Raw genomic sequence first — 27,982 nt, 5'->3', positions numbered from 1 at the left:
CCCGGAGTGAGATAAAAAAATATTTATTGGACAGACATGTTAGCCTCACAGTCTGCTGCACAGACAAATCTGCTTATTAACACCATAATACATAATACATCACTTACACACGCCAACACGCAGACAAACAAACCTCATTGACCAGCACACACACACGCGCGCGCGCACACACACACACACACAGCTTCACATCTGCAAATGAGTTTCCTTTAGTGGCTGGGTCTGAAGGGGAACGGCATCCCCGTCATGAAAGGCTGAGCAGGGTACTGAGGGTGAGAGGATGGGTGGGCAGCTAGAGGTGTGTGTGGGGCATGGGCGGGGTGTGCCGGGTGTGGGGGGTGCGAGGCGATGGGCGAGTGAGCTGCATGCGGGCTGAAGGCCAGCGGAGGTGTGTGGATGTTGTTGTAGTACATCACCGGGCCTGACAACACCAGCTGGAGCAAACTGGAGACGGAAAGAGAGGAGGAGGAAAGAGATGTGTTTGAGCAAATGTTGTACACGTCTCAACAACAATCTGAGACACATCCAAAATACAAAGGCCCAAACATAACTTTACTTGGATACAATTAGAGATTCTTTTATCGGTTAGCATCTGCACATCTTATTAGCAATTAGGATTTTTCGATTACTGTTGCTAAGTCAGAATTTGTGTTTTTATAGTGATATATACTTAACATTAACTTAATGTAAACAAAAGTATATCTTTTTGGAATCAACCTGACTGTGCGACAACCTTTACCAGTGTGCTCACTACAGCCATGTGGTGGTTCTAAAAGTGATCCCACTGTAACCCCGTCTGCCCACGAAATTGGCTCTGGTTCTTGAACTGGTTCTGTTTAAGAATTGTGTAAACTTGCTGCGATCAAACAAACCGTGTTTCCACCAGTTTTGAGTTCCATTCTTATCAAGGATGCGTCATCAACAGAGTGCGTCGTGCTTAAGATAATGGAAGACCTGCTGGTTTTTTTGGTTCCGACTTGGCAACGACCATTTAGGCTCCAAACCAATTTATTTTTAGTCACAAAACGGTTCAAATTTAGGTGAGCGAAGTGAAACAGAACAAGTTACATGTTGGCAGAAACGGGGCATGTGTTGTCAGCACATTCAATATAAAACAGGATGATTACAGCACTATGTTTAAAGGACAAAGAATGTCAAATGTCATCAGATATGTCTCAACCTTTCATTTTCAATCTTAAATTACAGGAGTTCAATCTGTATTTGACTGAACGTTACAGTGTTAAACTAAAATGGTTTTATTTTTATCTGTCATTTATCTGGTGAGTTTACAAAACCTCGGTTTAGCACCATGCATTGTTCAGTGTTTGACCGTGAAGCTGGGGCTGAGCTAGTTAAACTCTTAAACGATATAGTTAATTAAACACGTCTTTATCAACATGATCCTATAGTCAGTATTTGACTTGTGAAAGTGGTTGAACTGTGCTTCAGTATTTCTCACAATGTACCTACAGGTCAGTTTTAAACCTTGATCAAACTATTCTCCTCCTAAATGTTACTATTTTTAACTGTTCTCCTGTTTGTTTATTTTCCATTAGTCAATTTTGTGTACTTATTCAGTTTTAAGAGGACTCTCAACATGATTGAAAATCAGGGCATGCCCTCAGTGATTCTTGAAGATGTGAATAGAGGGTTGAATGACTGAAATAGTTCCAGCTGAAACCATGTAAGCTTTGGAAATTGTCACAAGGTAAAGGAAAATAAACGGTTCTTACTTGTTGTGTGGGAGGCGGGAACAGATGGCTCTCAGGTCCTCTGTGGTGATACAGCAGCATGAAATAAGCATCAAACATTACACCACAGCATCATTAGACAGTCCATATGACAAGCAGTCAGTTATTTAGTCATCAATTAAAGGGGCACTGTGTAGTTTTGAAGAAATTCAAACTCAGAATTGTAATATTTACAACACTAGTGAGGTAATTATACAAACTCAGAAATATGTATTTTTTCCAAAACTGAATAAACTAGCTGTGGTCAGAGGAAAATAAGGTCCCCAGAACACCGTTTAATGCAGGAAAGGTGGCAGATTCCGCCACATATAAGCAAAGTTAAACAGTATGAAACTGTAGTTCTTTAAGGTCAGTTTTAGTTCAGCCATAGTTGAACAAGAGTTTGTTTATTCAGTTTTTATGCGTCAAAAAAAAAAAAAAAAAGTAACTCAATGAAGATCATCTTTCTCTTCTGATTAAGGGTGCACTCACTCCATACCATGCCGAAGCATGATTGTCCTTCTTCCCCAGTCCCCCCGCAGGCCTGCATTGACATTGCTCCAGCCCCAACTGGGCCTGAGCTTGGTTATCTCTGTACGTATGTGTCCAAGGTTGCGTACCCGTGCTTTCTGCTCGTGCATGATAACCATACCGTGCCTTAGCACTGACTTCCAACCATGCCAGGGCCAAATAAATGTACTGTGCTTGAGCATGGTACAGAGTGTTCACACTAGTCAAACAAACTGGACTTTGGGGGTCAAACCTGCTTGAGCACGGCATTTCTTCATCAGAACTAGACAGTGCACCTCAAATCTGTAACTTTTCACACAAGTTGCTGTCCTTTGCAGGTCTACAACAAAACATGTGGAAATGTAGAAGCTTATGTGAATGACTGATGATCAATATGTAAATCCAATTCTTCTCCTACATCCACTTTTCTAGCCTCTACTTCTGCACCACTCATATCTTTCCAGCCATTCACTTTTTCAGTCTTACCTCTCGCGCAGAGCAGGGCTCCATTGGCCATGGCCACCTGCAAGGCCTGTGCAAGCCGGTCCAGGGTCAGCTGTGACAGAGCCTGTGTGTCGGCAGATGACGTGTGTGTGTGCTTGTCGGCCTGGTCCAACAGTCTGGAGAGGTCGGAGGTCAGTGTTGCCAGGGACTCCATCTGGAGGAGTGCCAGGCGACCGAACAGCCCCTTCTCATTTAATATGTTTGGTAAAAGCATGAAGACCTGATGTGCAAGGAGATTGACAATGACATGGGAAAATAGCTTTGTTATCTTCATCTCGGATGTGTTTTGTATCCTGAAAGTAAATGTATAATGTAAGCAAACACACACCTGTAGGACACTCAGATGGAGAGCAGAGAACAGAGGCCCCGCCTCTGTCTCACTCTCAGAAGTGCCATTGGTCAGTGGCAGCTTTTTGTCTCTCCTGTAGGCCAGCGGCGCTTTGACACACCAGCGTACCAAACCTCCTAAAGGTGTGACTTCGAGTGAGCTGATTGGCTGGCTGCCAGAGAGGGGCGTGTTCAGGAAGGTGATTAAAACTAGACGAGGATCATCTTGGATCCACGACACAATCATCTGAAGGAGTTCTGAAGGAGGCGTGAGCTCCTCTGAAAAGACACGCACAAAGATTTTCATTTTGTCTGTGAGGATGCAAAAATGTGAGAGAAAGCACTCCAGGATATTTTACATTTTCCGTCATTGTGAAAGGAAATATCTGCTATCTTTTTGCACAAATTACATTTTTAACATAAGACAATTCACACTTGTCATCAATGTTTTTGGACATTTTTGTAATGCCACGGAAGTACCTGAGGTGAGGTCATATAGGGTGGTGACAGCCGTGATGAACTGGCAGCAGAAGCGTGGACTGGCGCTGTGGATGTTCTGCAGGGTTGGCCCCGAGCCTGGCACCATACTACAATAGTCGTCTACCAGCACCTGAGCCAGGCGCACACAGTACACACGGTGCGTTCTCTGCAGGACACAAACACACCCGGAGGCAAATGTTCAGTAATACACAAACACACACAGGGAGTTGAAATACATCACACAAAAGTTCTCAATTAATCTAGCCTCACATTTCAGATCTAACACCCCTCTTACACATGTATTACATTATCTGTATCCAGATATGTTGTCTGCATAATAAATTATCCAATTTTGCCTTGTGTTTTACACCTGATGTTTTGGCCCCAGACTCCCCTGAAAAAAATCATAACAAGTCGTTGAGTTAGGGAGCAACTATGTAAAATGTTGCGAAAGACAAATCCAGAAATTATGTTTGTCTCTTTAGGCTTTTTGGCATACACCAAAATATTTCATTTTAACTTTTCACAAATATCAGTATCAGTGTAGTGCTTTGGATGTCTGCCAGTGTGTTTTTACAGACTGTGTTTACACCCACCAAAGATCTGAACACATTGTGTTGTATGGGGCAATTACGACATATTTACAACTTGCATTAACAGGTATTTATATTTATCTGGAAAACATGTCAGGACAAACACTGCATTTTGACACCAGGTGTAAAAAGGGTATTAAGTCAGCCTGAACAGGAACATAAAAACACACGTCTAAATGTATCTGTTTGAATCCTCACCTGTAACCAGGTAGCTGCGCATTCCAAGATAGGTACCCTACCCACAGCAATAGCCATAGAGACGAGTTTGCTCAACAATGCCATGCGACTTTCGTCCGCCTGGTTGCCTTGGAGACTGAAGAGGGCCGAGAACATCAGCTGACGTACAGTATCGCGGCTCTGTTCCTGGAAACAGCTGCACATGATCTCCAACAGCTGGAGCTCCTGGAGGGCACTCATCCTCTGAGAGAGAAAGAAAGAAAATTTATTGGCTGCCCACATTCATGTGCTTACAATAGGTACTTTGGTTTATAAGCATTTCAGGGTCATGCTGTTTACCCTGGCTGGGGTGTTTCTGTCTTTGGGTGCATGCAGAATGAACTCCTCCACCAGCTCCAGGGTTTTGGAGTCCACCTGGGGAGGCTGCCTCCCTGACTGCACCAGGTTACAGATGTAGATGTCCAGGTGGTACAGCAGCTCCTTGGCTGCACTCAGCACATCGCGAGGCAGCAACGACTGACGGATGTCACCCATCACCACCTATAAAAGGTCAAAAACAATACAGGAGACTTATGTATTACTAGTAAAAGGTGTTGAGTGTTCAAGAGCGACATGTGACAAAAAAGGTTATTTAACTGTTAATGAGTTAAATGTGGTTTTCATTACTCAATAAATGCAACACGGACATGATGTTGTAGATGTTAGCTTTAAAAAATATCGAAATCATTTGCCGGAGATGTATGATGTGCTTCAGAGAAAAACTTCAATAAACTAAGTGCACCTAAATATGTCACAACAATGCACTGAATCTCAGCCTATGTTCGCTTGTCCCTACAACAAAGAGGGAATACGGCTGTAGGATGAACTTGATACAACATTAGTAACAACAAAAAAGAGTTTAACGCTACTTTTCTTTACATCGCTGTTCAAACCGTAGGTTCACAGCTGTAAGCCCACACTTTTAAAGTGGACCAGCTCCACAGTCAATCGCTCTCCTCCATCCTGCTACAGCTAATGCTAGCAAGGTTAGCTAGAAGACTTTACTATACTGCGGCAAATCTCACGCGCCTTAGTTATCATCGGAGCAGCCTGTTAAAGAAAAAAATATACTTGTAGTTAAGCTCTTACCTGTGTAATAAAGCTCTTGATATACTCTTGATACAAATTAGCCGCTGATGAGAGTAGTGAATGGTCTCCCAACGACGACGGATTCACTTCCTGCTTCTACGGAAGCCTGCGTGGGATAAAAGTACTGCCATTGTCGTAGCGAAGTCCGTGCATGTGCTGTTTGGTAAAATGTCAACAAAGACTGATACTTCCATTGTTTGCTGGCACACATTTGTGCTAGCGGCAAACACTAAAACGAATAAGCAAACAAAAACAAAAACGTCGGAACCTCAAGGTGCTGTAAGCAAACTTTACACAACAAAGTCGTATTTGTCAAAAATGTAAATATCTTCATACATAATTACATAGAAGGAAAAAATGTGTCCTCAATTCGGTGGCTATCTAATTTAAAACGGGCCTTTTTTATATCTTAAAATTACATCAAAGAAAAACATTTTTATTTGTATATTAATAGGCTTAATATTATTTTTTTCCATTTGGAGATATTATGGTGAGTCAGCCAAAGAGATCTGTCGAAATTAGGACTGATGGTATTGTCCCTTAGTTTGGTTTACTTTAATTTACTTTCCTGTTTATCGGGTTTATACATTCCGGCCTGGATTTGTTTTTGTGTAGTTTGTGAAGTCTAAAAAACTAGCTAAATGTTTGCGAGAAATACCAATAATACACTGGTTTGTAGTCTTGTTTGTGATGCTAACATGTGGCTAGCCAGCGCTGCTGGCCGACCGTTAGCCTACGCGCTTGACTTTTACGTGTCATTGTGTTAAAAAAACAACTGTATTTTCATTTGTGTATCATATCATATCACACAAATGCCTAATTTAACAGTAAAACTTGTTATATTTCGTATACAGATATAATGATGATATAAATTATAATAATAAAGACCCAGCACATGGAGAAGTTGCTGTTTTCGCTCCTGTAACATCACAAACTACCGTATATATCATATTGAGATTCACTCTGGCACACTGTCTGTAATCCCTCCTAATCTACACAGGGGCGTGCCCGCCCGGCAGCGGAGCCGTGGTGCGGGTGCACTCTCTGCAGCGCGCTCCCGGCACCACTTCGGTGTTTGCACTTTGTCCGTCCCGTCGAGTGATCCCAGGCATCCCGCAACATGACCATCAACACCCTGGCTAAAGGAGGCTGGCAGCGGGAGCAAATGACATGCTTCCGAAAGGTAAGACTGTACAATTCTCTCTGTGTTGGTTAATTTAACAATCTGGCATGTCACACTGTAGTTATAAGCCTGAATGAATCTGGAAACATCAACGTGAGCGGGAGGCAGGCAGGATGGAAAAAAGTGAGGAAAAGGGTGCAACATTTAATATCTGCATTTTATTTATAATTTTTTTGGTTCATACATTTGTTGTGTGTGTGTGTGTGTGTGTGTGTGTGTCAGATGGAGAAAGTGATCGTGGCCATGCAGGACCCTGACATGGGCATGAAGATGAGAAACCAGAGGCTCCTCATCACTGTCATTCCACACGCCATGACAGGTGTGTGTATGTCTGTGTGACTCCTTATGTCAGTGTGCATCAGCATCTGTTTGTGTGTGTGTGTGTGTGTGTGTGTGTGTGTGTGCGTGCGTGTGCGAACAAGCACACTGCAGCTTGTGTTTGTCCCAGCGGTCATGCATAATGCAGCAGTGAATTTTGGAGAATACCGTGTGCTTTGCAGAGCAGAGGGAGGAAGTTTGTCCTCCTTTCTTGACTCCTTCCTCTGTGTCTCTTTATTTTTCCTCAGGCCGCGACATCATCGACTGGTTGATCCAGAAATACAATGTCTCTGAGGAGGGTAAGTAGCTGCATATGTACATTTTCTGTGCGACGGAGAGAGTATTTTGCTGTGATTCTCTGTTTCAGGGTGACCGGCTTGTTGTGTGTCGTTGCTAGCGCGTTGCCAGGATATGGTGTTTTCTCTCAAGCTGACGTGCTAGTGATGTGTGTGTGTGTGTGTATTGTTGGGGTTGCTGTTTCCAGTAAACAGGAACGGGGTGAGCCCCAGAGGATCCCAGTGTGATTAACTCACCCGAACTTCTGGGTTTGATTAGCTTCCCTGTGGAGGATTTTCCCCCCTCAGGAGATTTTACCGTACCTGAACTAAATTAGAGGTTGGAAAAAAAAAAAAGTAGAAGTCTGAGAGCAGACTGAAGTAAGAGAGTGTGGAGTCAGTTAACAAGGGATGGGAAGGGAGAGAGAAAGAGAGAGAGGGAGAGAGTGGCAAAGGCTGATTAAAATGCACCGCACAGCTTTTTTTTGGTAGCTGTCAGTCATAAAAGTAGGGCTCTTTAACAAATGAGAAGAGACTGAAGATTGATGATGCGTTTCATCACTGGAACCGAGCCCTGATTTGAGAGAGATTGCAGACAGGGCGCAGGCGTTTGATAAAAAATGCATGAGGAATTAGGTGCACCGCATTTCATACTCATTTTATTTCTCCTGGCCAAGTGATACAATTTGTTTTCACTCGGGGTAGCTTATCGTTCACCTGAAATTTTAATGCGCCTCATGAGTATGCGTCAAAAACATGTATGGCAGTCTAATGTGTGTGAGGTTGAATAAAGTCCTAGATGACCTTCTCTTCAGTTTACAGCCCTGACAATTCCCCAAAGAAGCTGAAACAGTCTTCATGATTAGGTACTTTTGTGGTGTTTTTAACAGAGTCGCTGCATGTCGGTGGCATGCTGGTGAAATACGGGTACATATACCCCCTCAAGGAGCCAAGATCTCTTGTGCTGCGGCCTGATGAGTCACCCTACCGCTTCCAGGTAAGTCGATCATCCCCCATTCAGTATGTGTACCTTGATAGTTTGTACATTTTCAACAGAAGGGATAGCCCGAATGAGACCCTCAGAGCCCAGACACACTGATTTCTGTCACTGACGGGCTCCGCTGCAGATTCTACACGCTCAGCTGAGACAGGTCGGCAACTAATAGCCGACTAGTGCCAACAGCCTTTATCATCTTTACCATGATCATGAAGGAGATTCTACTCTACAGGCTACAGTATAGCTTAGAATTTAGTATTTCTATTCAGTTTAGAGAATGTTATGGAGCCAAGGCAAAACTGATAGAGGGTTGGGATAGAAAGAAAAAAGCGCAATTAGAATGAGAAATCCTTCTTCTACTTCAGCACCACGGACAGTACCGTGGATTTATCGATACACAGCTGAGGTAGGTTGCTGATATTTCAGAGCCGTGGTTGAGGCCATAGATTCTAACTTGCACAAACCTCAGTCAGATGAAGGATCAATAATTCAGACCGACGAGACCGACATTTTATTCACCTGGTCTGTCACAAAGGGGGGACGGAGAGGGGGCTGCACAATGGGGGGAGGCATCCCCTCTCATTCTCACTACTCACCATGTTTATCTTTTTTCTGGCTGCTTGTGAAAAGCACCGTCCTTTACCACTTTTTACCAAACCCTCATCTTCTCTCCACCACCGTCTATCTCCCTGTCTCCCTCTCAGTCCATTAGCCCACTTCCTAATCCTCCATCCATCTGCCTCTCTCCCTGCCGCCACTTTATCACCACCCCACCGCACAATTAACCTCCGTCAGAAACATCGTAAAGTGTCACTTGGTTTTTTTTTTTCTCAGACTCCTTACTTCTGGACGAGCACCCGGTGGCCTGCCTCAGAGCTGGACTATGGTAATGCCAAAAATCAAACTGAAGGGGTAAGAGGGCAGCTCAGTGGGGTGAAGAAAAAGGACATGCATTTTCAGCACAAGTAAAATTACGTTGTATATTTGATATTTAATTAGAAAAAGAAAAAACAAACGTTTTCAACTCAGTAACACGCTACAACGTGTGACAATCTACCAGTAATGCCTCCATCTAAAATATAGATTTTAGATTTCTCTGGGCAAAAGGAAATAAATAGATCATGGCACAAATCTCTCAACCTCTATTTTCATTTCTATCTTTATCACTCTTCTTGTTTTCCTCCTTATATCCCAACAGCAATCTATTTGGCTAAGAAGAACATAAGAAAACAAGGAGAACTCATGGAATATGAAAAGGTGAGGAAAGTGCGTGTCTGTGTGGGTAAGTAAGGGAGCAAAGTGAGTGCACGTCATGAATTATGTAGTAGTGACTCTGGGGTGAAAAGGTCTGCAGTATCAAGTCGTTATCACTTTTCAGACATCCCACTCCTCTTTTCTCTCTGTGTTTTCTTATTTTATTTTTTTTTTGTCCTTATTCATCTCTTGTCACTCTTTCCTCTTCCTTTTTTTCAGGAGAGGTACAGTGTGTTGCACAAGAGAATCAACCACACCTGGGACTTTGTGGTTATGCAAGCCAGAGAGCAACTCAGGTACACACACACACACACACACACACACACATACACTCACATGCACCATTGCGCACAAAGTCACACACAAACTTACTGTGTGATATATGTTTAGAGCATCCAAACAGAGGAGGAAGGCTGACCGCATTGTCCTAGAGTGTCAGGAGCAGGCTTACTGGCTCATCAACAGACCCCCGGTACGTTCACTGTTATTACTGTGCTCTACTGTAATGAATCAGGCTGTGTGTTATACTCACATGACACTACACTGCTATACATCATACTATGCTATACCATACTGTACTTTACACTGTATATACTACACTACACTGCACTGCACTGCACTATGCTACACTATACTATACTATACAATACTTTGTAACTTTGCTGTGCTAAACTAGACTATAGTATACTATGCTGCACTACACAGCACTTATCTTAATATGCAGTACTTTATACTACACTACAATATGCTATACTACACTATATAACTCTACACTACACTTCTGTACTCGTTCTCTACTGTGGGGGATTAGAATATACCATGCTATGCTATGCTATATTACGCTATGATGCTATACTATGCTATGCTATGCTAGGCTATGCTATATTACGCTATGATGCTATACTATGCTATGCTATGCTTTAGTATGCAATGCTGTAGTGTACTTTCCTATGCTATACTACACAACACTATGCTATGCCATACTGTACTACGCTATGCTATATTAAACTTCACTATGCTATATTATACTATGCAATGTTATGCTATACTGTGCTATGCTATGTGATACTATGCTATACTATGCTATACCATAATATACTATAGTATACAATGCTGTACTATACTACATCACTCTACAGTGTTCTCTACAACGTTCTCTACTGTGGTAGATTTAAATGTACTATTGGTACTATACTATACAATACAATACTGTGTAGATCTGAGCTATGCTATCCTAAAATCAAAATCAAATAAATTTTATTTATGTATTACTAAAATCACAATCACATTGCCTCAGTGGGCTGTACAATCTGTACAGTGAACGACATCCTCTGCCCTTAGACCCTCGATTCAAGTAAGGAAAAACATCCCAAGTGAGGAAAACCTTTTTAGCAGGAGGGACCAAAAAGATGGAAGAAATCTCAGTAAGAACCACAGAGAAGGAATCCGTCACCCAGGATGTGCTGACATGCAATAGATGTTTATTCTATACTTTGCTGAACCATACTGCACAACTACAGAAATGTATATTGAAGTATTGAAATACAGTCAGAGGTCCCACTAATGTTCACTCACAGTCCCTTCTGCAGCCAACATGAAATATTCAACCCATCTGGTAAAAGCCTCAGCTCACAACAGGGGCGAAAGAGAGAGAGAGAGAGTGAGGGACAGCGAGTGAGAGAGAGAGAAAAAAATATATCATCATATTCGACTTTCTTTATGTCGCCTGCACATCACTGCATCCATTTGATTCTTAGATAGACAGGCAGACAGAGAGAAGGGACACGGGGGAGATAAAGTGGGGGGGGGGGGGGGAAGGAGGAGAGGAATGATGGGAAGTGTAGATGTGCTGTGGGGGAGAGGGTTAGAGGGGAGGCAGGGGACAAGGGTTTGAAGGAGAGACTCCATCTTGCCTTGCTCTTATGAATTAGGGACGAGGGCATGGAGAAAAAGAAAGAGAATCCGGAGAGTAAAAGTCAGAGCTAGTGGAGTGGAAAGCTCCAAGAAGGATAAGTGCTCACTCACACACATCAACATCAGACACACACACACACACACACACACACACACAATGCAAAACATGCTATACTGTACACAGTTATCAGAGTGTGTATGTGTATTTTTTTTCAGCCTGGGGTGCATAATGTGTTGGACGTGGGTCTAGAGAGACCAAATAACTTCAGTGCACGAGTTACACTGGTCAGTGGCTTTATCGCATTTATTTACTTCCTGTTTAACTGTTTACTCCCCTCTGAAAAATCTAATGTGATGACACGTTCTTCTCTCCTTGTTTGATTGCTTTCCCTCTTTTTTACTGTGGGGATTGTTTCAAAGTAAGTGCTATACTATGGACAATTACATTGTATTACAATGTTTTCAGAAATATAAATAGAGGGTGAAAATGTGAGGCGCTGACATGACTTGTTCCCCATTTCCTCTGTGCCACATGGAAATTATGGCTGATTACAACAATTTCCCTAGCAGCAGACAAGAGAAACATCCGTGTATGATGATGATTAATTACATATTGTTATGACCAGTAAATAATCAACATCGTTCACCTGTCATGATATTTCAATTTTGATAGACACCGGGGGAAGCTGCCTGCTATTGAAATGAATACATAAATGTATAATAATGTCGCTGTGTGAATTTAAGTGATGACGATGTGTTTCTCTTCATAGATTTAGAACAGTGACTACTACAAAAATGAGGTAAACATCGTATATAACTTGTAAACTCTCATCTTAAGTATAAAAATAGTAAATTAGTATATTAAAGCTCAATGTGTATGTGTGTTTATGTGTGCTTTGTGCCTTTGTTTACAGATTGAAACCAGCAGAAGGGCCCTTGGAAGAAACCGTGTAAAGTCATCCATCTGTCTAGAAGGGTAGGGCACGCACGCACACACACACACACACACACACACACACACACACACACACACACACACAGACGGTCTAATGGGCTTGATGTTGCCTGACCCGAACCCTCCGTCTCATACATAAGGCTTAGTGTTCCCACTGTAAGAGCCACTAATGGATTCTTCCTGAGGGAAGTTGGAATTACTGGCCATTAACTCTTATGATTTGCAGCACTAATACAATAAAACTGTGTGTGTCCTCTTGTGTGTGTGCATGCCGCTGCATTTGTGGATGTGTGGATGTGCAGTTTTGTGAAATACAGCGAGCAGTACCTGAATCACGATCCCATCATGCAAGGCTGCCTCCCCAGTAACCCCTGGATCTCTGATGACACCGCACACTGGACAATGAACGCAGACATGTGAGAGAATACACACATAAACACACACACCTTACAGGTCCAACCTACAGACAACTATTTTGTTATGTAGTGTGGCTGGTTTTGCTTCTGAAGCATCTCTTGACGTTGTCAGGGATTTTTTTTTCCAGTTTACAGTTATGACAGTTGTTGGGGCTGTCATCAGATCTGCCGTCAGATGGGGCTGGATGTGTGTGTCATTGGTGTGTTTCTGTGAGCAGGGTGCCGACACCGACGCGCCTCCGAGTGGAACGTTGGAGCTTCAGCTTCATGGAGCTCCTCGAAGACTCCATGGGGAGGCGGGAGTTCATGACCTACCTGGAGAAAGAGTTTAGTGGTAAGGGAGAGTGACAGGAATCCACGTCTTGTATCCTGATGGTTGTCGTAGACGGTTTGATACAGTAAAGATTACTTTTTAAAAACATTTAGTGATAAGGTCTTGTGATTGGACCCAACCTATGGTTCAGATACATAATACCAAATATTTCCTCTACTTGCTTACTTCTATGTTAAGCCAAAGGTTTTCAAAGTGGGATACGGGCCTGCACAGGGGGGCTCCGATGTCCAGGAGGAAGTCACATAGAATAGCCGAGCCTGTGGGTGATTTCCCCACTTCCCCAGAGTCAGAAATATAATGAATGCATTAGGACAGACCTTTTTTCAGTCAGAAGGTGTGTAAACACAGCAGTATGAAGCTATCTAGGCCCAACTGTGGAGTGTCTATCTAAAGAAGTAACCTAATCGTGATCACAAAGGCATCTGGGAATGAAGGGAAATTAAGCGAGTAAACTAAGGCCATGTTCTTATATCACCATGTTGTTGTTCCTGGAACATCGTAATCAGTGTTAATCCAGGACCATCTTTGAAACTGACTAGACATGTTTTTGTGATGTCATGGCTTAGCACCTAAGGGGAAAAGACCGGAAAAATATGCCCATGAGAGAAGTTATCCTTTCAAACATGTCTAATGTTGTGAAGGTGGTTTATTTTAATCCAGACCATGATTTTCTAAATATGACCAAGTACTACAGCAATACAGAGAAATGCTCCAAACAGGATACAAAACCCAGTCTCCTGAACAAGAGTCTTATATTTATCTCACTCAGACATGACGGCTTGCCAAAGATGCAGTTCTCGTTGCTTAGGCTTGAAATAATGGTCAGTTGCAATGACAATCCTGGAACAACGTTAATCATAATGTTCTAGAAGCATCACCAACAAGGCGCTATCAGATACACCAAAACAGGCACACCACTCTCCCTGGTTTGTCTGAGAGGACGCCCGAGGTCTCTGCCTTTGAAAACCACTGTTCTAAACACACTTCTGTCTTACTGGTTGAATCACAGTCATGTGGTATACACGCTACAAGCTGACAAGTGATTCATATGGAGAGGCTTATTGCAATGATAAACAGTGGAAAATACATTTTAATTGCTATTCATATTAACATTTTATAATCATCTTCCCAAATGACATTTTCCAATCCCAGCGGTGAGAGATGGAAGGATTGATGTAGTGGAAAAGAAGATTAATTTCATGACAGTGTTATTTGTGAGGATGGAAAGAGTAGGTCAGGAGGCAGAGTAAACAGGAGAGAGGTGAGTCCGGGACACATTTAAGTATGCAGATAAATGAAATGCCGCCAGAGCCTAAGGTTATCCACAGAGGCCAAATCGTGTGTCACTTCTCCCTGCATCGTTGTTGTTTCGTTCACCTCACTGTCCGTCTCTCTGCCAGCGGAGAACCTGTGTTTCTGGCAGGCCTGTGAGGATGTTAGACACGGAGAGAGTTCCAGGATCGTAGAGAAAGTGGAGGATATTTACAAGTAAGTGTACAAGCACAAAAGCGTGCATGCAAAAAATACATACTTCTACCCACTGTCAGGTGACAGCCACTCCTCTGTGTGTGACTCAGAAACTTCCTGGCTCCTGGAGCAGCCCGTTGGGTCAACATCGACAGTAAGACGATGGATAAAACCCTCGAGGGGATCAGACACCCGCATCGCTTTGTCATGGACGACGCACAAATGCACATCTACTTTCTCATGAAGAAGGTCGGAACCCATTCCACATTCTACTAATCATTTCCCAAAACACTTAACAGTGTGGAAGGTTTGAATGTACTCCTCCGGACACCCACTGTTTTCAGTTAATCCTAAAAGACTTTTTTGAACTCATATGCAAGCAAAAAACTTTTTACTCATAGTGTGGTTTTTTTAGGCGGATCAGTGGGAGGGAGTACAAAAGATCAACTGTCAAGAAATGAAAGCATGTCTTCATCAATATGAAATTAGATTTTAAGATAATATAAGGATGTGTTTGTGATGTTGGCGATGTGGCTCTGGAAAAGAAGAGTCAGACTCAAGGAAACACCCACGCTGACCTGTGCTGTACTATTTTTTCTGTGTTGAGCGGCAGGAAGTTGTGGGCCGTCCAGTTGTTTGTGTCTATGGTGCATTTGTTAAGTGATTAAACAGGGTTTATCTTTAGGTATAACTGTGTGTCATCAGCGTAATTATCGTGATTGAATTGTTTTTGTGTTCATTTTATGAACACCACATGTAATGCTAACATCTCTAGATGTGCAGTTCCTCATAGTGCAAACCGAGCACCTTTCATTGGGTCAAAACATACATTTTCTATCAGCTTTAGGTAGAATTTCTTCATATGTCAACCAAAAGCTATAGCAGACAAATCCTTGAGCAAGTTTAGCTATCTATTCAGCAGCCTGAAGGAAAACCAGATGGATATTTTCTCTATAAAACATGACCCAGTTTCCCCAAAATTACTGAAAAATACAAAAGTTGTGTTTTTTTTTTTACAGTAATTGGTGAGGGCCAAGCAACACACTCATCTGCAGCGTTCTTCTTTTTATACATCCATGGCAGCATCATAAAATAAAGTTTTTATTGGATAAAAAAAATATATATATATAACGCCCCCGAGCATCCTCAACATTTTGAATGACTTTCCAGGATCTCTAAAATACCCTCAAAACAAACAAGACGTGTGAAAAAAAGCAATTCTGACTTCATAGGTACTTTAAGGTTTACTGACAGTTATTGGGATTTGCTTTGGTGGTAATGTTGTGGGATGCCATCGTGTTTGTGTGTGTAGGACTCTTACCCAAGATATCTCAAGTCTGACCTGTACAAGAACATGCTGGCCAAAGCTATTGTCCCCCAGGAGACAAAGAAAAGGTAAAAACTCACATTCATCGCCACTTTTACTTTCCGTTACTCTATCAGTTTTCTAACCATACGCTTTTCCGTCCTTTCTCTCCCTCCTCTCAGCGTGTTCCCCTTCATGAGACGCCAGCGGCACTCCAGCCCCTCCCCTGCTCAGGCTGCCACCCAGGCGGAAGACGGACAGGCCAAGGGGGCCGGGCAAGCAGGTACCAACTCTGCAGGCGGCTCCAATGCCTGACGCCCGGGCCGAAAAAAAAAAACAATGTCAGTGCTCCATCACCTCCATTGTCTCTGTTGATCACCATTGTAACCACCCAAGGAGCGCTCCTCTGCTTTTTTTCTTTCAAGTCCAACTGTCTGCGTGAAAGCCAGAGCTTCTCTCACACCGCTGTACCTTGCCACAGCTAGGGTTTTGACGTTTGAGCGTCCTCTCAGAGCTCACCTCAGGGGCATCACTTCTTATTCCCAAAGCACAAGCAGTGAGCAGCAGAGGGGGGAAAAAAAAGAGCTTTTAGTGATGTTGTTACAGCATTTAATGCTGCGTAGTCATGCCGCCTCTGCACCCCGTCTCAGTCCAAGAAGTCTGTCCTGTTGTTCTTGTGTATTGATTCCTGACACCAAGTCAACCTTTCTCCCTTTTCTATAGAATCTCTCATACCCAGGTTTACGCAGGCGTATTAGAGTAGTAGAGATGTAAAATGTGTACTCAGTCCAAAACATTTGCCTCAGCATGTCTGTGATTATCGTGCAGTTTGCTTATTTTGTTCATTCCACGCGGCAGCTTCACGTCGTGACGGCTGTTGCTGTTCATTTCGCTCGAGCATGTTTTCATCCCAATAAAATGTCACAACAGCATTCAGTGTTGTGTTGTGTTCTCAGCTCTGCATGCCGTGGTCGACTGTGAGTGTGCGCGCAGATGTTGATCAGGCTGTTATTTTTAAATCGACATCTTCTTTTCTGTTGACCTCCACTGAGCCTTATCTTCTCTTTTCTTTGACGTGTTTTGTTTTTTTGAAGCCTTTGGATCTATTTAAAGCACAAAGCCTTCACATGGTTTGTTTTAGCGTTTCTCAAAGGCGTGCTGTGTAGTTTTGGGGAGAAATTTTCATCAAAGGAGAAGGATATAGATTGATTTATGTCCAAACAAACTCCCCCAAATTACGTTTCAGATATTGATCGAATTTTCGTTATCACTGAAATTAATAGGAGGACTCAGTTACGGTGCTTAAGTTAAAAACCAGCTGCTACATCGGCTCAGGTCTGCTTCCACCTGTCTGCTCATGCTGTTCCGTCTCCACTTCTGTGTCTGAACTTACAAACCTCTTTTTTTCCACCCTTCCTCTCCATCTAATAACCTTTCAGATTTGACTTCCCTCCCTGTCCTCCATCGTTCCTGTGGGAGTTGCAGTTTCGTCTACATGACTGGCTCCCTCTGCTGGCTGTGTGTGGTCAAAGTGGTTCCATTTCTTTTCAGCTTAAAAAATGTTACAAATTTATAGTTGATCTCAGAATAATGCCTGACAGTGAATATGAGTTGTGAACAGTTAAGCCAAAGAGTCATTTTTCCTTCTAAGACCATTTTATGTAAAACAGAGGGATGAAAGAAGAGATGAAAGTAAGGAGGAAAGGAAGAATAGTAAAAAGAAAATATTTAGAAAAGAAGGAATTTATGAAGAAGGAATTTCTTTTTTAAACCCTTTTGTCCCTTTAACCATATATCCTGGCTAAACTGAGTGTCCACATAAAGACTATTTGTCTCTGCAGGAGTCACAGTATCATACCAACACTAAAACTAAGAAAGTTTCCCTTTTAAGGGGACAATTAAAGGGGCAATACACAGATTTCTCGTAGAAATGCTACGAGGGGTACCACGCAGCTCGTAATAACAATTGTATAACATCTCCTAAAGCAGTGGAGGAATTATATGTGGTCTTGAGTCGGGCTTACAAGTCCAAACATTTAAAGGTGCAGTATGTAAATAATTTAGTTGACAACGTGCTAAAAAAAGGAAATCCTGTTGATAAGTGTCAGTAGAACAGTTTTGACATTATGAGTCTGGCAATGAGCTGTTGTTTTGAGTGTGAGATCCACAGGACACCGACTCTCTGATACTACACCATTAACAGAAAACTTTTTAAAGGTGATGGTATTTTGGCCTTATGCTTCTGAGCTGCATGATGGGAAATGCAGGATTCAGCCCCTTTGAAGCATGACTCATGGGGGAGGGGGACTACAAGTCAGGATATGTCGGCCGTCGTTGCTCTCACTTGGACTGTCAGACAGATGAGCAGTTAGGCTTGATGTTGTGATCTGTAGTGCTGATCCGTGTCAGCTTTGCTCCATCTCAGCGCCCATCAAATTTACTAATGGAGGAGGGCTATGTACACACACACTCACACACATAGAAATGTGTGTTTCACCACTCCAAATAAGCACTTTCTATATTTCTGAGGATTATGGTAATCCACTTCCTTTCACATCGCATCCTCTCCTGCTGTGTGTGTGTGTGTGTGTGTGTGTGTGTGTGTGTGTGTCTGAGGAAGGCACAACAGTATGAAGCGAAAAAAAGGAAAAACTCATGAAACATGTCTCTTTTTAGACAGCTTTATTTTTGGGAGGCTAAATGCTGTTTGGGTATTTTTCTTTTAACAGACTGAGAAGAAGTCGTCCAGGACAAGGAAGTAAAACTGTGTTTTACATGGAACATGACACATTTCTTCACCTTACACACAATGAGAGCTACAGTACGTTGTTGTGGTAGAATCCCTTTTGTATACCACTGAACAACAAGAAGTGATTCACTTTCACAAAAGAGAAAAAAAACAACAATTTAAAAAATCATGGAAGGCTCTGCGAGAGTGACAGAAACGTCCCGAAACAGTGCAAAATCACAATGAGAAGATCACGGGGTGCATAAATTAGACAACACAAATTATATGTCTTACAATAAAAAAAAAAAGTATGGAAGGTGTTTCAAAAACACACCCTCATACACGCTCATACGACACACACAGCGCACTCATTCACATGAAGATACCGACAGGAGGCGGCACAGGACACAATAGTCTGAATATACATTCATAAAGTGCCCATTTATACACATGTGGGCTTATGTACATTACATAGTGGAATCAGCTTTAATCAGCTTTTTAATCATAAAAGTGCTTCAGAGTTCATGTTTCCTGGGAAGGTTTCAGCGAGGGGAAAAGAAAAGTAAAGAAAGCTGCATATATATTTGTATGTGAACATAACATCCTGTCATGTACGGCATTTTAGCTGGATTTTTTTCTTTATTTTTTTTAAAAAGCGGAATGAGAAGGCACCCTGTATCCCCAAATGACTACACCTTAGTTTATCCACCTGTTCACGCGTACGCTCGGTGAAAAGCCTCCGAGTACAGCCGGCTTTCTGAGAAGACACATGGGAGAGAGTTAAGAAGCTGAGGTCGACATTATGGGGAAGACGACATAAAGAAAAAGTTTGCTGGTTTTGAATGATGCATGTTAGATGATTTCTTTGCCTTCTTGTTCTCCGATGATACATTTTGATGTTAAAAGATGTTTTTTTTTCTTCCTTCTTCATCTGATTGAAAGCTCCAGAACTAAGCTAAGAAAGAGGACTGAAAATACAAGAGGGCACATGAGTGAGGGCTTACATCAGCTATAAATATTGTATACCTTATCAGCAGACTCATCGATAGGCTGAATATATAAAGATTTAAAAGAGTTCCACAAAGTGCTATTCCTTATAAATATTCCAAATATTTTTCTAGCCGAGTAAAATATGTACATATGCAATATGTACAAACTCCTGGTCGTGAGGTCAAAGGTCAGGTGGTGTGCTACCTGCAGGTTCTGATGTTCACACCGAAGCTGGTGCAATGGACCACCTGGGAGGTTTCAGCAGGTTTGATTTGGGTTCACCGGGATGTTTGTGTATGTGCGTGTGTATTTCAAGGTGTCTGCAAGGTAATTGTTTAAAAGGGACAGTTCACCACAAAATCTAAATGACACATTTCTCTTCCTCCCTACACTGCTGTTTATCGATCTAGATTGTTTTGGTGTGAGTTGCCAGGTTTTGGAGATCAGGCCGTATAGATTTCTGTCTTCTCTCCGATATAAAAGGAACTGGGTGGCACTCGGCTTATGCTCAAAGTGGCAAAAAAAAAAAAGTGCGTAAAACTCTTTCCAGATATCGAGACCAGCTTTTTAAAAAAATCCACAGACTTTGTTGTGAGCAGCTTCATGTAGGAACTATTTTATTTGTACTTAACGACGCCCTGCAAGCATACTTGCCAATCTTGAGATCTCATATAGATCCAGGGCATCTGACATTTGTTTAAATATTATTTTTCCTTTATTTTAGAAAAAGGTATGGATTATCTTGAGTTTTTTGTATAGTTGAAAAGTTTGGCTTTTTGAGCACCACAGGCCATCTTGTTCCGTTATACTGGAGAGAAGTCAGACATCTCTATGGCTGATATCTCCAAAACTCAGCAACTCACACAAAAACAATCTAGATGGATAGTTCAACCTGCATGCAAGAGGACAAATATGAAATTTTGATTTTGGGGTGAACTGTACCTTGAGGCTAATTTAAACACCTCTTGAGAATGTTATTACTGAAATATAAAAACATTTCACCTTTTGTCCTTTTACCTTGTGTAAATGTTTGTAGTTAACAATCAATGCCGAGTCACTTCCTTCTTTCCAGCGTCTCTGCTCTATGTGACAGCGTACAGTTCGTCCTTGCTGCTCTGACAGAGCGTGTACCCACAAACCCTAGGTCTCCAGCTCCAGCTCCAGCCCCTGCTCCAGCCCCACGCCTCCCTGTTCTTCTCCTCGGGCGGCAGCAGGAACACCACGCAGACGGCTACCAGGATGTGCCACAGCGAGTGCGTGTAGTAGTAGTTTTCCTCCGTCCCGGCGAAAATGTACAAACATACCCCAATCAGGGCGCACAGCGCCCCGGGGATCAGGTAGAAGACCCAGCGCTTCCAAGAAGGTGGGTAACAGTGACGCCGCCGCACCCCTCGGTACACCTGTGGAACAAACAAGAAGTCTGTTCAGCAAAGCTCACAACGTCCATAGGATAGTGTTGTCCCTGTAGTATCGTGGAGTTTCTCTTACCCAGGCAGTGACCATGAACAGCAGGGCACAGAGGACGGGGCCCAGCAGGTTCCACAGACCTTTACGGTCCAGCTGCATTGACATGGCTATCAGCAGAGCCCCGAGCATAAACACAGTCTACACACAAAGAGGGATACAGAAACAGAGTATATCAAACAACCTGAAGCACTTAAATATCATTTTAATCCTCAGTAGTGTGTGATGACACTACAGCAGGATTGTAATCAGTGGTCAGTGTCTTACATATTTGAATGTGTCTCTGATGCGAGCCATACACAGGATGGTGACCCAGATGGAGCAGACTGACCCCAAGAAGTCACAGTATTGTAGGGTATCGTAGTCCATTATACACATTACAGCTACACCAGGCTGGTCACATGCATGGTAGAACTAGAAAGTGGAGAGAAGAAAGATAAACATGCAAAAAGAGTCTGTTAGTGAAGTTGTGATTAACTCTCACATCATCTGCTCTCGCACACATAGGTCTTGTTCAGACTGCCAGAACAAATCTGGCATTTGGTATATCCAGATTGATTTTAGAAAGTCAAAACTAAATCAAAATGCAATTTTTGCAAACTTGGAAGGTCTGAAATGTGTTTGTAGTTGGATTTCTCCAAATTAATCTCAGTCCAACTCTCTGGCCAATCGAGAAGAGGGCGAGTCACCAGTGTACGTAGTTGCCGCCACTGTCGTTGCCGCACTAACCTAATGCAGACAGGCTGGAGATGTGTGGACACGAGTCTGAGCTGATTACATGTAAATTCCAGGGTGTGCTTAAAGAAACAAATCTGATTTGCCTGCAGTCTGAACAAAGCCTCAGTGACTGATCTGCCAAATGTTTTCTCAGAAGTGTAAATAAAATAACCCTGGGTGGTAACAATGAAATATGTGTTTAATCTGGTGTGGAGTAATCTGAAGATAACCTACATCCAGGGCGATACCAAACAGCTCTACTAAAACACAGGTCGGCATTTATACAACCACATCTAGTAACAATACATGATGTGGTCTGTTGTGTCCTTAAATAGATGAATTAGGACAGTTAACAGGAGCCTGCTTTCAAAAAATAGTAGATAGATGTGATAAACAAGTCTTGATTTTTGCATCCCTGCACTAATATGCTTTGCTATTATATAGGTCATAAAAATATCTGTCAAAGGCACATTTAGTGCCTTAACTGGCAGTCTTCACTGTTAGTTGGCACACTTGTCACCTTGGCTCATTAAGAGTGTGATGACCCAGATAAAACATGGCAAAAGTTGGAGCTTTGTAAACACGAAGGATAAGTCTGTTTTGATTTACTGAGGCTTCCCTCTGACACAGTATTTCCCCGGCAGGCCAAAAGAATAGGTAAGTATGACTATTCCCACATCTGTCCGCGTATATGTGTGTGTTTCTTAATGTGTGTTACCGTGGAGAAGAACATTGTGAAGAGGTAGACGGAGGCCTCGGTGATGTAGAAGCGCGTGACGGCTACCGCGATGGCGGGCAGGAAGGCCAGGTTGCTGAGCGTGAGCAGCAGAGTGGCCGTCAACTGGCGACGGTAAGACTGAGCTGTGGAGTCGTCAGTGCAGCCCCAGCCGTTCCAGCCTACACACACACACACAAACACAGACACAGACAATAAACCAAATTATTTCTTCGCTGAATTAAACATGCGAAAATAAAAAAAAAAAGTCTTTTTGTGTGTGTGTGTCACAGTCGTACCAGCCTTGCAGACACAGGCGGCGTACAGGTAGCTGTAGGATCTCAGCAGTCTACATTCTCCGTATGTCCCACAGTCCTCGACACAGGCACTGAGAAACACCTCTGGGACCACGGACACCAACGATGTGTTACCACAGTCACTGCTGCAGGGAAAAACACACATATTTAATTATTAAACAAACACTTCAAACAATAAACGAGACAGAAGATAGCTCATCAAACTCAGAGTCTCAACACTCTGGGACCTCTAAATGTGGATTCAAATGTTGTACAAAGACCCTGACCCCTAACCCTTTTCACACAGTTAGATACAATTATTATAAGCACTCCTGCAACTAAATTTCATAGAAAAATAATCATTACATTCAGATGGATTTTGATTGGCTGTCTCTGTTTCTATGGTTCCTTAAATTAGTCTGAATGTGATCCCAAAGATATCGTTCACCACTGTCATTATAGGAGTGAGGTAGGAACAATTTTTATAAAACGATATATGGTGCTCTAAATACACATTTTTAAATCAGGAAAAAATGCTGAAAGTATACACAGTATTCACTTCCTGCTGCTGTCAGACTTTACAACCAGCACTGCTCCCAGTAGAACTCACTGTGCACTGTGCAATACAAACTCTATGCTCATTTTGATTAGCACCGGACAATTTAATACCCATATTTACTATTTGTAAATATCAATACACTGCCACACTGCTTATAAATACATGTTCATATTGTACAATATAATGTACATACAACGTACACATGGGTACATATGTATATTATTTTTTGCTATTATTATTGTTTATTGTGATATTACTGTCCTGTGGCTGCTGTGACAAAAACATTTCCCCGTTTGCGAGACAAGTAAGGGAATTCACATTCGGATTCTGTAGTGTGAAACACACTTTGACGTTGCGCAACGTTACCTGTTACACGTGAGCTGCAGGGTGAGGTACCATGTTGTTGACTGAGGGAAAGGCAGCCTGACCACAGCTTTAGGAACACTGGCATTCACACGAGCACCATATCCTCCAAACAAAGCTGCAGACGCACATGTGAGAGTCAATCTTCCTGCTTAGTTATGTATTTCTCGACATTAGTGTATCAAAAAGGAGTGATTCATTTATTGGAATTCTACTACAGATCTGATCAATACAAAATCATATATACGAGTGTAAAATATCAAGCTAAATTAGAATTTATATCACAACTATTCTTGTTTGTTGTCTAGAGATTAGCTACCGTAAACAACACCTATTTCCGCGTAGCGCCATAAAATATCCATTTGACAGTGTTTGAGTCATAGAGAAGTTGGAACGGATCCCAGCATGCACCTGGCAGAAGTCATAGAAACACTTTGAAAGACTTCCGTAAACTTGAGCAGGTGTAGTGAAGGTGAATGTCAACTTTTAACACCACACACTCTTATAAAAAACATAACCTGTCTTGTTTACTCAGACATTTGTAATACGGCATTTAATATTATTTCTACAGTATTTCCACATGTACTATCTTGATGTTGTCTGATTAATGAAGCTACAGGAGGTGTTTAAAGCATCATGTGAATGTGAATAAATCATTCCAGTGAGTTTTGCTACCTGTGCGACAGGGTTGAGAGTGGTTGAGTTGGAGGACTGGAGCCCAGGGAGAGAGGCAGGCCACCACACTGCTGCTGTTCCCCAGGGTTACATTAGTCTACACACACACACACACACACACACACACACACACACACACACACACACACCTATTAATATAAAACAGCAAAATCACGCACCTCTCAATTTTAACATGCTTTGTCATACTGTGTTAAGTTAATTCAGTGTTACTCACAGTGTTGAGTGTGAGCTGCAGGTTGAGTGTACCACCAGTGGCCTGTGTGTGGAGGGGGTAGGTGAGCAGTGTTGGGTGTGTGTGTGTAACACTGATGTTGGGCCCATTGACGGCAGTGAATCGTAGCGACAGTACATCCACCTCCTCGTACAGCACTGGGATGCTCCACACACACGCCGACGCCGGTAGCGGTGTTGATGCTGATTGGTTGCTAAAGGCGACTGTGTCTGTAACCACGGAGCCGTTCCCCGCTGATGTTGAGTTGCTGTAGCTGCTGTTGCCACGCAGCTTGTTCATGTCGTCGTCTGCTTTGAGGCCGACACTTTTTGGTTTACATCCCACTGTGGCAGACATTAACACACACACACACACACACACACACACACACACACACACACAGTTGTAGGATTAAAACAGAGAGTGTGTGAAACGTGTCAAAGGTGTGTGTGGGTGTTTCTGTGTTCACCTGTGTAGTTTGAGACGATACTGAAGGTCACGGTACGGTTGTCTTGGCTGCTCTCCACAACAACCCGTAACCATGTGTCCCAAGGTGGGTTAGAAAGAGCTGCAGAGCAGCCAATCCCTGAGCAGTTCACTGTTAACGGGCCGCGGTGCAGAGAGGAAGAGCCAAGCCTGAGGATCAGTGAACAGTTTCCACTGTCTGACCCCTCCCCTGAAGAACAGTCAGCCACAGAGACGGAGAGAGAGGAAGCAAACTCTGGAACATACAACCTGAGACAAACAAAAATATGTCTAAGTTAGTGTACTTAAAGAACCATTATGTGACTTTTCCACCTTAAAATAACAGCTTCAAAATCATGTTGATGCTACAGTGTCTTGTAACAGGGTGAATGGCATCTCTGTCTCAGCCACTCTGCCCTCCCATCACTTGTTTCTGCACTGTGTGACTTTAGTGAGAGGGGAGGGATCACAGTGTTAAATACATGTTTACTTCAACATACACGTTTTCAACATATAACATTGTTATAATGTTATGTTATTATGTTTGCAACCTACATTACGTCTGATAAATTGTTACAGACCTGGGATTTGTATTCAGAAATCTGGAGGGTGCCAACTTGCACAGAATGCTGATTTCTACATAATGCTGCTTTAAATACAGTAAGTTAATAATAATAATAATAATAATAATAATAATAATATAGCACAAAGGATGAGATGAGAGAAAATAAATCAGACACTTCTTACTTAAGGCGTGCAGGTCGGTCGGATGCTGCAGTTTGTTGGAGGAAGGTGCCCTGCTGTAAGGTGGGAGTGTCCACCGCTCTCCTGACTGACAGCTGAGGCTGAAAGAAGTACGAGCAGGACGGAAAGCCCTAACAGATAAAGACAGAAATGTTATTTTGTATATACAAAGAGATGTAGGTGTATAATTACTCTTCAAATTATAATGCAATGTGTTGCAATGTAAGGTGCCCTGGGTAGTTTTGGGGAAGACATTTTGATCAGAAGGGAAATCTTAATTTATTGACTTTAAGGACTGGAGAAGCTGAAAACACAAACTGTCATCAGAGGACAGCACAACTTCATACTGTGTCACCTTGTTTATAGTAGCAGGAAGTTTTTAAGTAGCCACTCAACAAGGCTTCATTACCAACTCATTTTGCAACAGGAACACAAGCCAATAACAACAATACAGAAGAATGCAGTTTAGCTACCTTGCAAAACACACAATCCACATACCCACTGCTCCAGTGGAACTGGTTAGAGTTAAAGGGAAATTTGTAAGTCGAGCTCTGATATGAATACCGACACTTTACTAAGGCAAGACAAAACTCTCATTCAATTTTAAGTAATAACATATTCAGGGTAATAAAACTTTAAAATTGCTGGTTTTCAATTAGCACAGAGTTTGTGCACATATGGAACCAATGAAAACATCTTAGAAAGTGAGGACTCACAACAGCAACAACAGTAATAAAGACCAGCAGGTACTGTATACAGCTGGAGACAAACCTTCTGCTCTATGCGCCCGTCATCCTGAGGCAAGTGGGCTGCAACGTACCAATCACCAGGAGCTGGATTGGAGAGGTTAAAGGTCGTGGAGCTGTGCGAAGTCACCGGCAGGATCAGAGACAGACAGGGGCTCCAGAGTGTGTGATTGGGAAACTTTGATCCTGTAGGGTTTATGACTGGAGGGGCACCCCATCGAATATGGCTACAAAACAGAGAGAGGGCGTGAGCTTGAGAGGAACAAGCAGCGGCAGGAATTGAGCAGAGAGACTTAAATGAATAGCAGGGATGAGGGATGTGTTAAGAACATATCATACATGGTGACATTGCGCTGTCCACAGTGGAAGTTGTGGCCCTTGGTGACAGTGAAGAGCCAGCGAGCGATGGCAGTCTCCTCCGGTATGTGAAACCTCTGCAGCCTCACGTTGCCGTACCAGCCGTACTTTGACAACTTCTGAGCTGGTTTGGAAGAAAGCTCTGACACAAACGTCATCTGTCCATCTGTAGGGCCAAACACTTCATTAGGAAAGTGCACAAACAGTTTTTCTTCTGAGTGTAGTGAAGTTAGACTCAAGAGTCAACAAAACTTACTGCCAATGTCTTGTGCATCTAGGATTACCATTACACTAGTGTGGACAGGCAATTATTAACGTAGCATGCCATTTATTTTATCTAAACTTTTGTGTCTCTGAATGTTAATGTAATAGAAATGATTTACATCTTTACATGACTTTTTCGATTTAGTTTAGTTTGGTACAAATCTAATATTACATAGTGTTTTAGGAGGCGATACAGGTAAAACAGAAACTAAAGGAAAGAGGAGGGTCTATTGACACACTTTAATATAAATAACCAGATTAGCAGTATAGTTGTGAGACAAATATTATATATTTACATGTTGTCACCCTAGTAATAATGATAGGGCTCACAAAACATGCCTTTAACAATGTGCCTGCGAGTGTTAGAGACAACTGTACAGAGCGCAAACTGTCAAAAGGTCTCTCTCCTTCCGGTAAACTAACAAGTCGAGGTAGTTAGCAAACATGCTAACTCCAGCTTCTCTCCGGAATTCGTCACTTTAGCTTAAAAAAACAAACACTTGCCGTCTCCTAATGTCAACGACGCCAGGAAGACGAACAGGAGACCACGTAGAAAACCAAATTCCATGTTTCCTCCGCGGGTGTCTGAACCATTACATCGTCCTTGGTCCACCTGTAATGTCACACAGACCGACTTGCTAACGGGACAACATTTTACCTGCACAGCACTTCCGGATTTCCATGTAAATACGTGACGTCACGAGAGCCGTTGGGTGGGCCGTTTGCGGTCTGTCGGAAAGACTGCCATCGCACGCATGAACGACCTTTTAATAACGAACTTGCATGTCTTGTATAATTC

The 27,982-nt window shown here is 42.5% G+C and overlaps 3 protein-coding genes across 3 annotated transcripts; 1 reads left to right on the top strand and 2 right to left on the bottom strand.

Annotated features, from left to right (window-relative positions):
• Positions 1-7: 7 nt before the first annotated feature.
• On the bottom strand, positions 8-5,575 carry ints15 (integrator complex subunit 15). The gene is made up of 8 exons (XM_030402681.1): positions 5,450-5,575; positions 4,661-4,861; positions 4,343-4,564; positions 3,552-3,717; positions 3,073-3,350; positions 2,727-2,964; positions 1,734-1,773; positions 8-444 (listed from the first exon to the last, which is right to left on the bottom strand). Exons 2-8 carry the CDS (start codon positions 4,853-4,855, stop codon positions 210-212), a joined length of 1,374 nt encoding a protein of 457 aa, XP_030258541.1. The 5' UTR covers positions 4,856-4,861; positions 5,450-5,575; the 3' UTR covers positions 8-209.
• rgs11 (regulator of G protein signaling 11) lies at positions 4,740-19,213 on the top strand. Its single transcript, XM_030402680.1, has 18 exons — positions 4,740-4,870; positions 6,450-6,632; positions 6,855-6,951; positions 7,199-7,249; positions 8,116-8,222; positions 9,057-9,108; positions 9,421-9,479; positions 9,696-9,772; positions 9,867-9,948; positions 11,607-11,675; positions 12,167-12,190; positions 12,305-12,366; positions 12,648-12,761; positions 12,980-13,095; positions 14,496-14,583; positions 14,673-14,811; positions 15,875-15,957; positions 16,051-19,213. Exons 2-18 carry the CDS (start codon positions 6,570-6,572, stop codon positions 16,181-16,183), a joined length of 1,416 nt encoding a protein of 471 aa, XP_030258540.1. The 5' UTR covers positions 4,740-4,870; positions 6,450-6,569; the 3' UTR covers positions 16,184-19,213.
• pgap6 (post-glycosylphosphatidylinositol attachment to proteins 6) lies at positions 18,534-27,872 on the bottom strand. The gene is made up of 13 exons (XM_030402679.1): positions 27,688-27,872; positions 26,902-27,085; positions 26,588-26,789; positions 25,820-25,947; positions 25,077-25,342; positions 24,611-24,951; positions 24,376-24,472; positions 23,704-23,818; positions 22,782-22,924; positions 22,486-22,664; positions 21,318-21,464; positions 21,075-21,191; positions 18,534-20,986 (listed from the first exon to the last, which is right to left on the bottom strand). The coding sequence occupies exons 1-13, from the start codon at positions 27,749-27,751 to the stop codon at positions 20,669-20,671; spliced, it is 2,301 nt and encodes a 766-aa protein (XP_030258539.1). The 5' UTR covers positions 27,752-27,872; the 3' UTR covers positions 18,534-20,668.
• Between the last annotated feature and the right edge of the window lie 110 nt (positions 27,873-27,982).

The sequence above is a fragment of the Sparus aurata genome, chromosome 21, assembly GCF_900880675.1.
Source record: "Sparus aurata chromosome 21, fSpaAur1.1, whole genome shotgun sequence".
Classification (NCBI taxonomy): domain Eukaryota; kingdom Metazoa; phylum Chordata; class Actinopteri; order Spariformes; family Sparidae; genus Sparus; species Sparus aurata.
The sequence above is the reverse complement of the archived record's forward strand: the minus strand, read 5'-3'. Positions and strand labels throughout refer to the sequence as shown.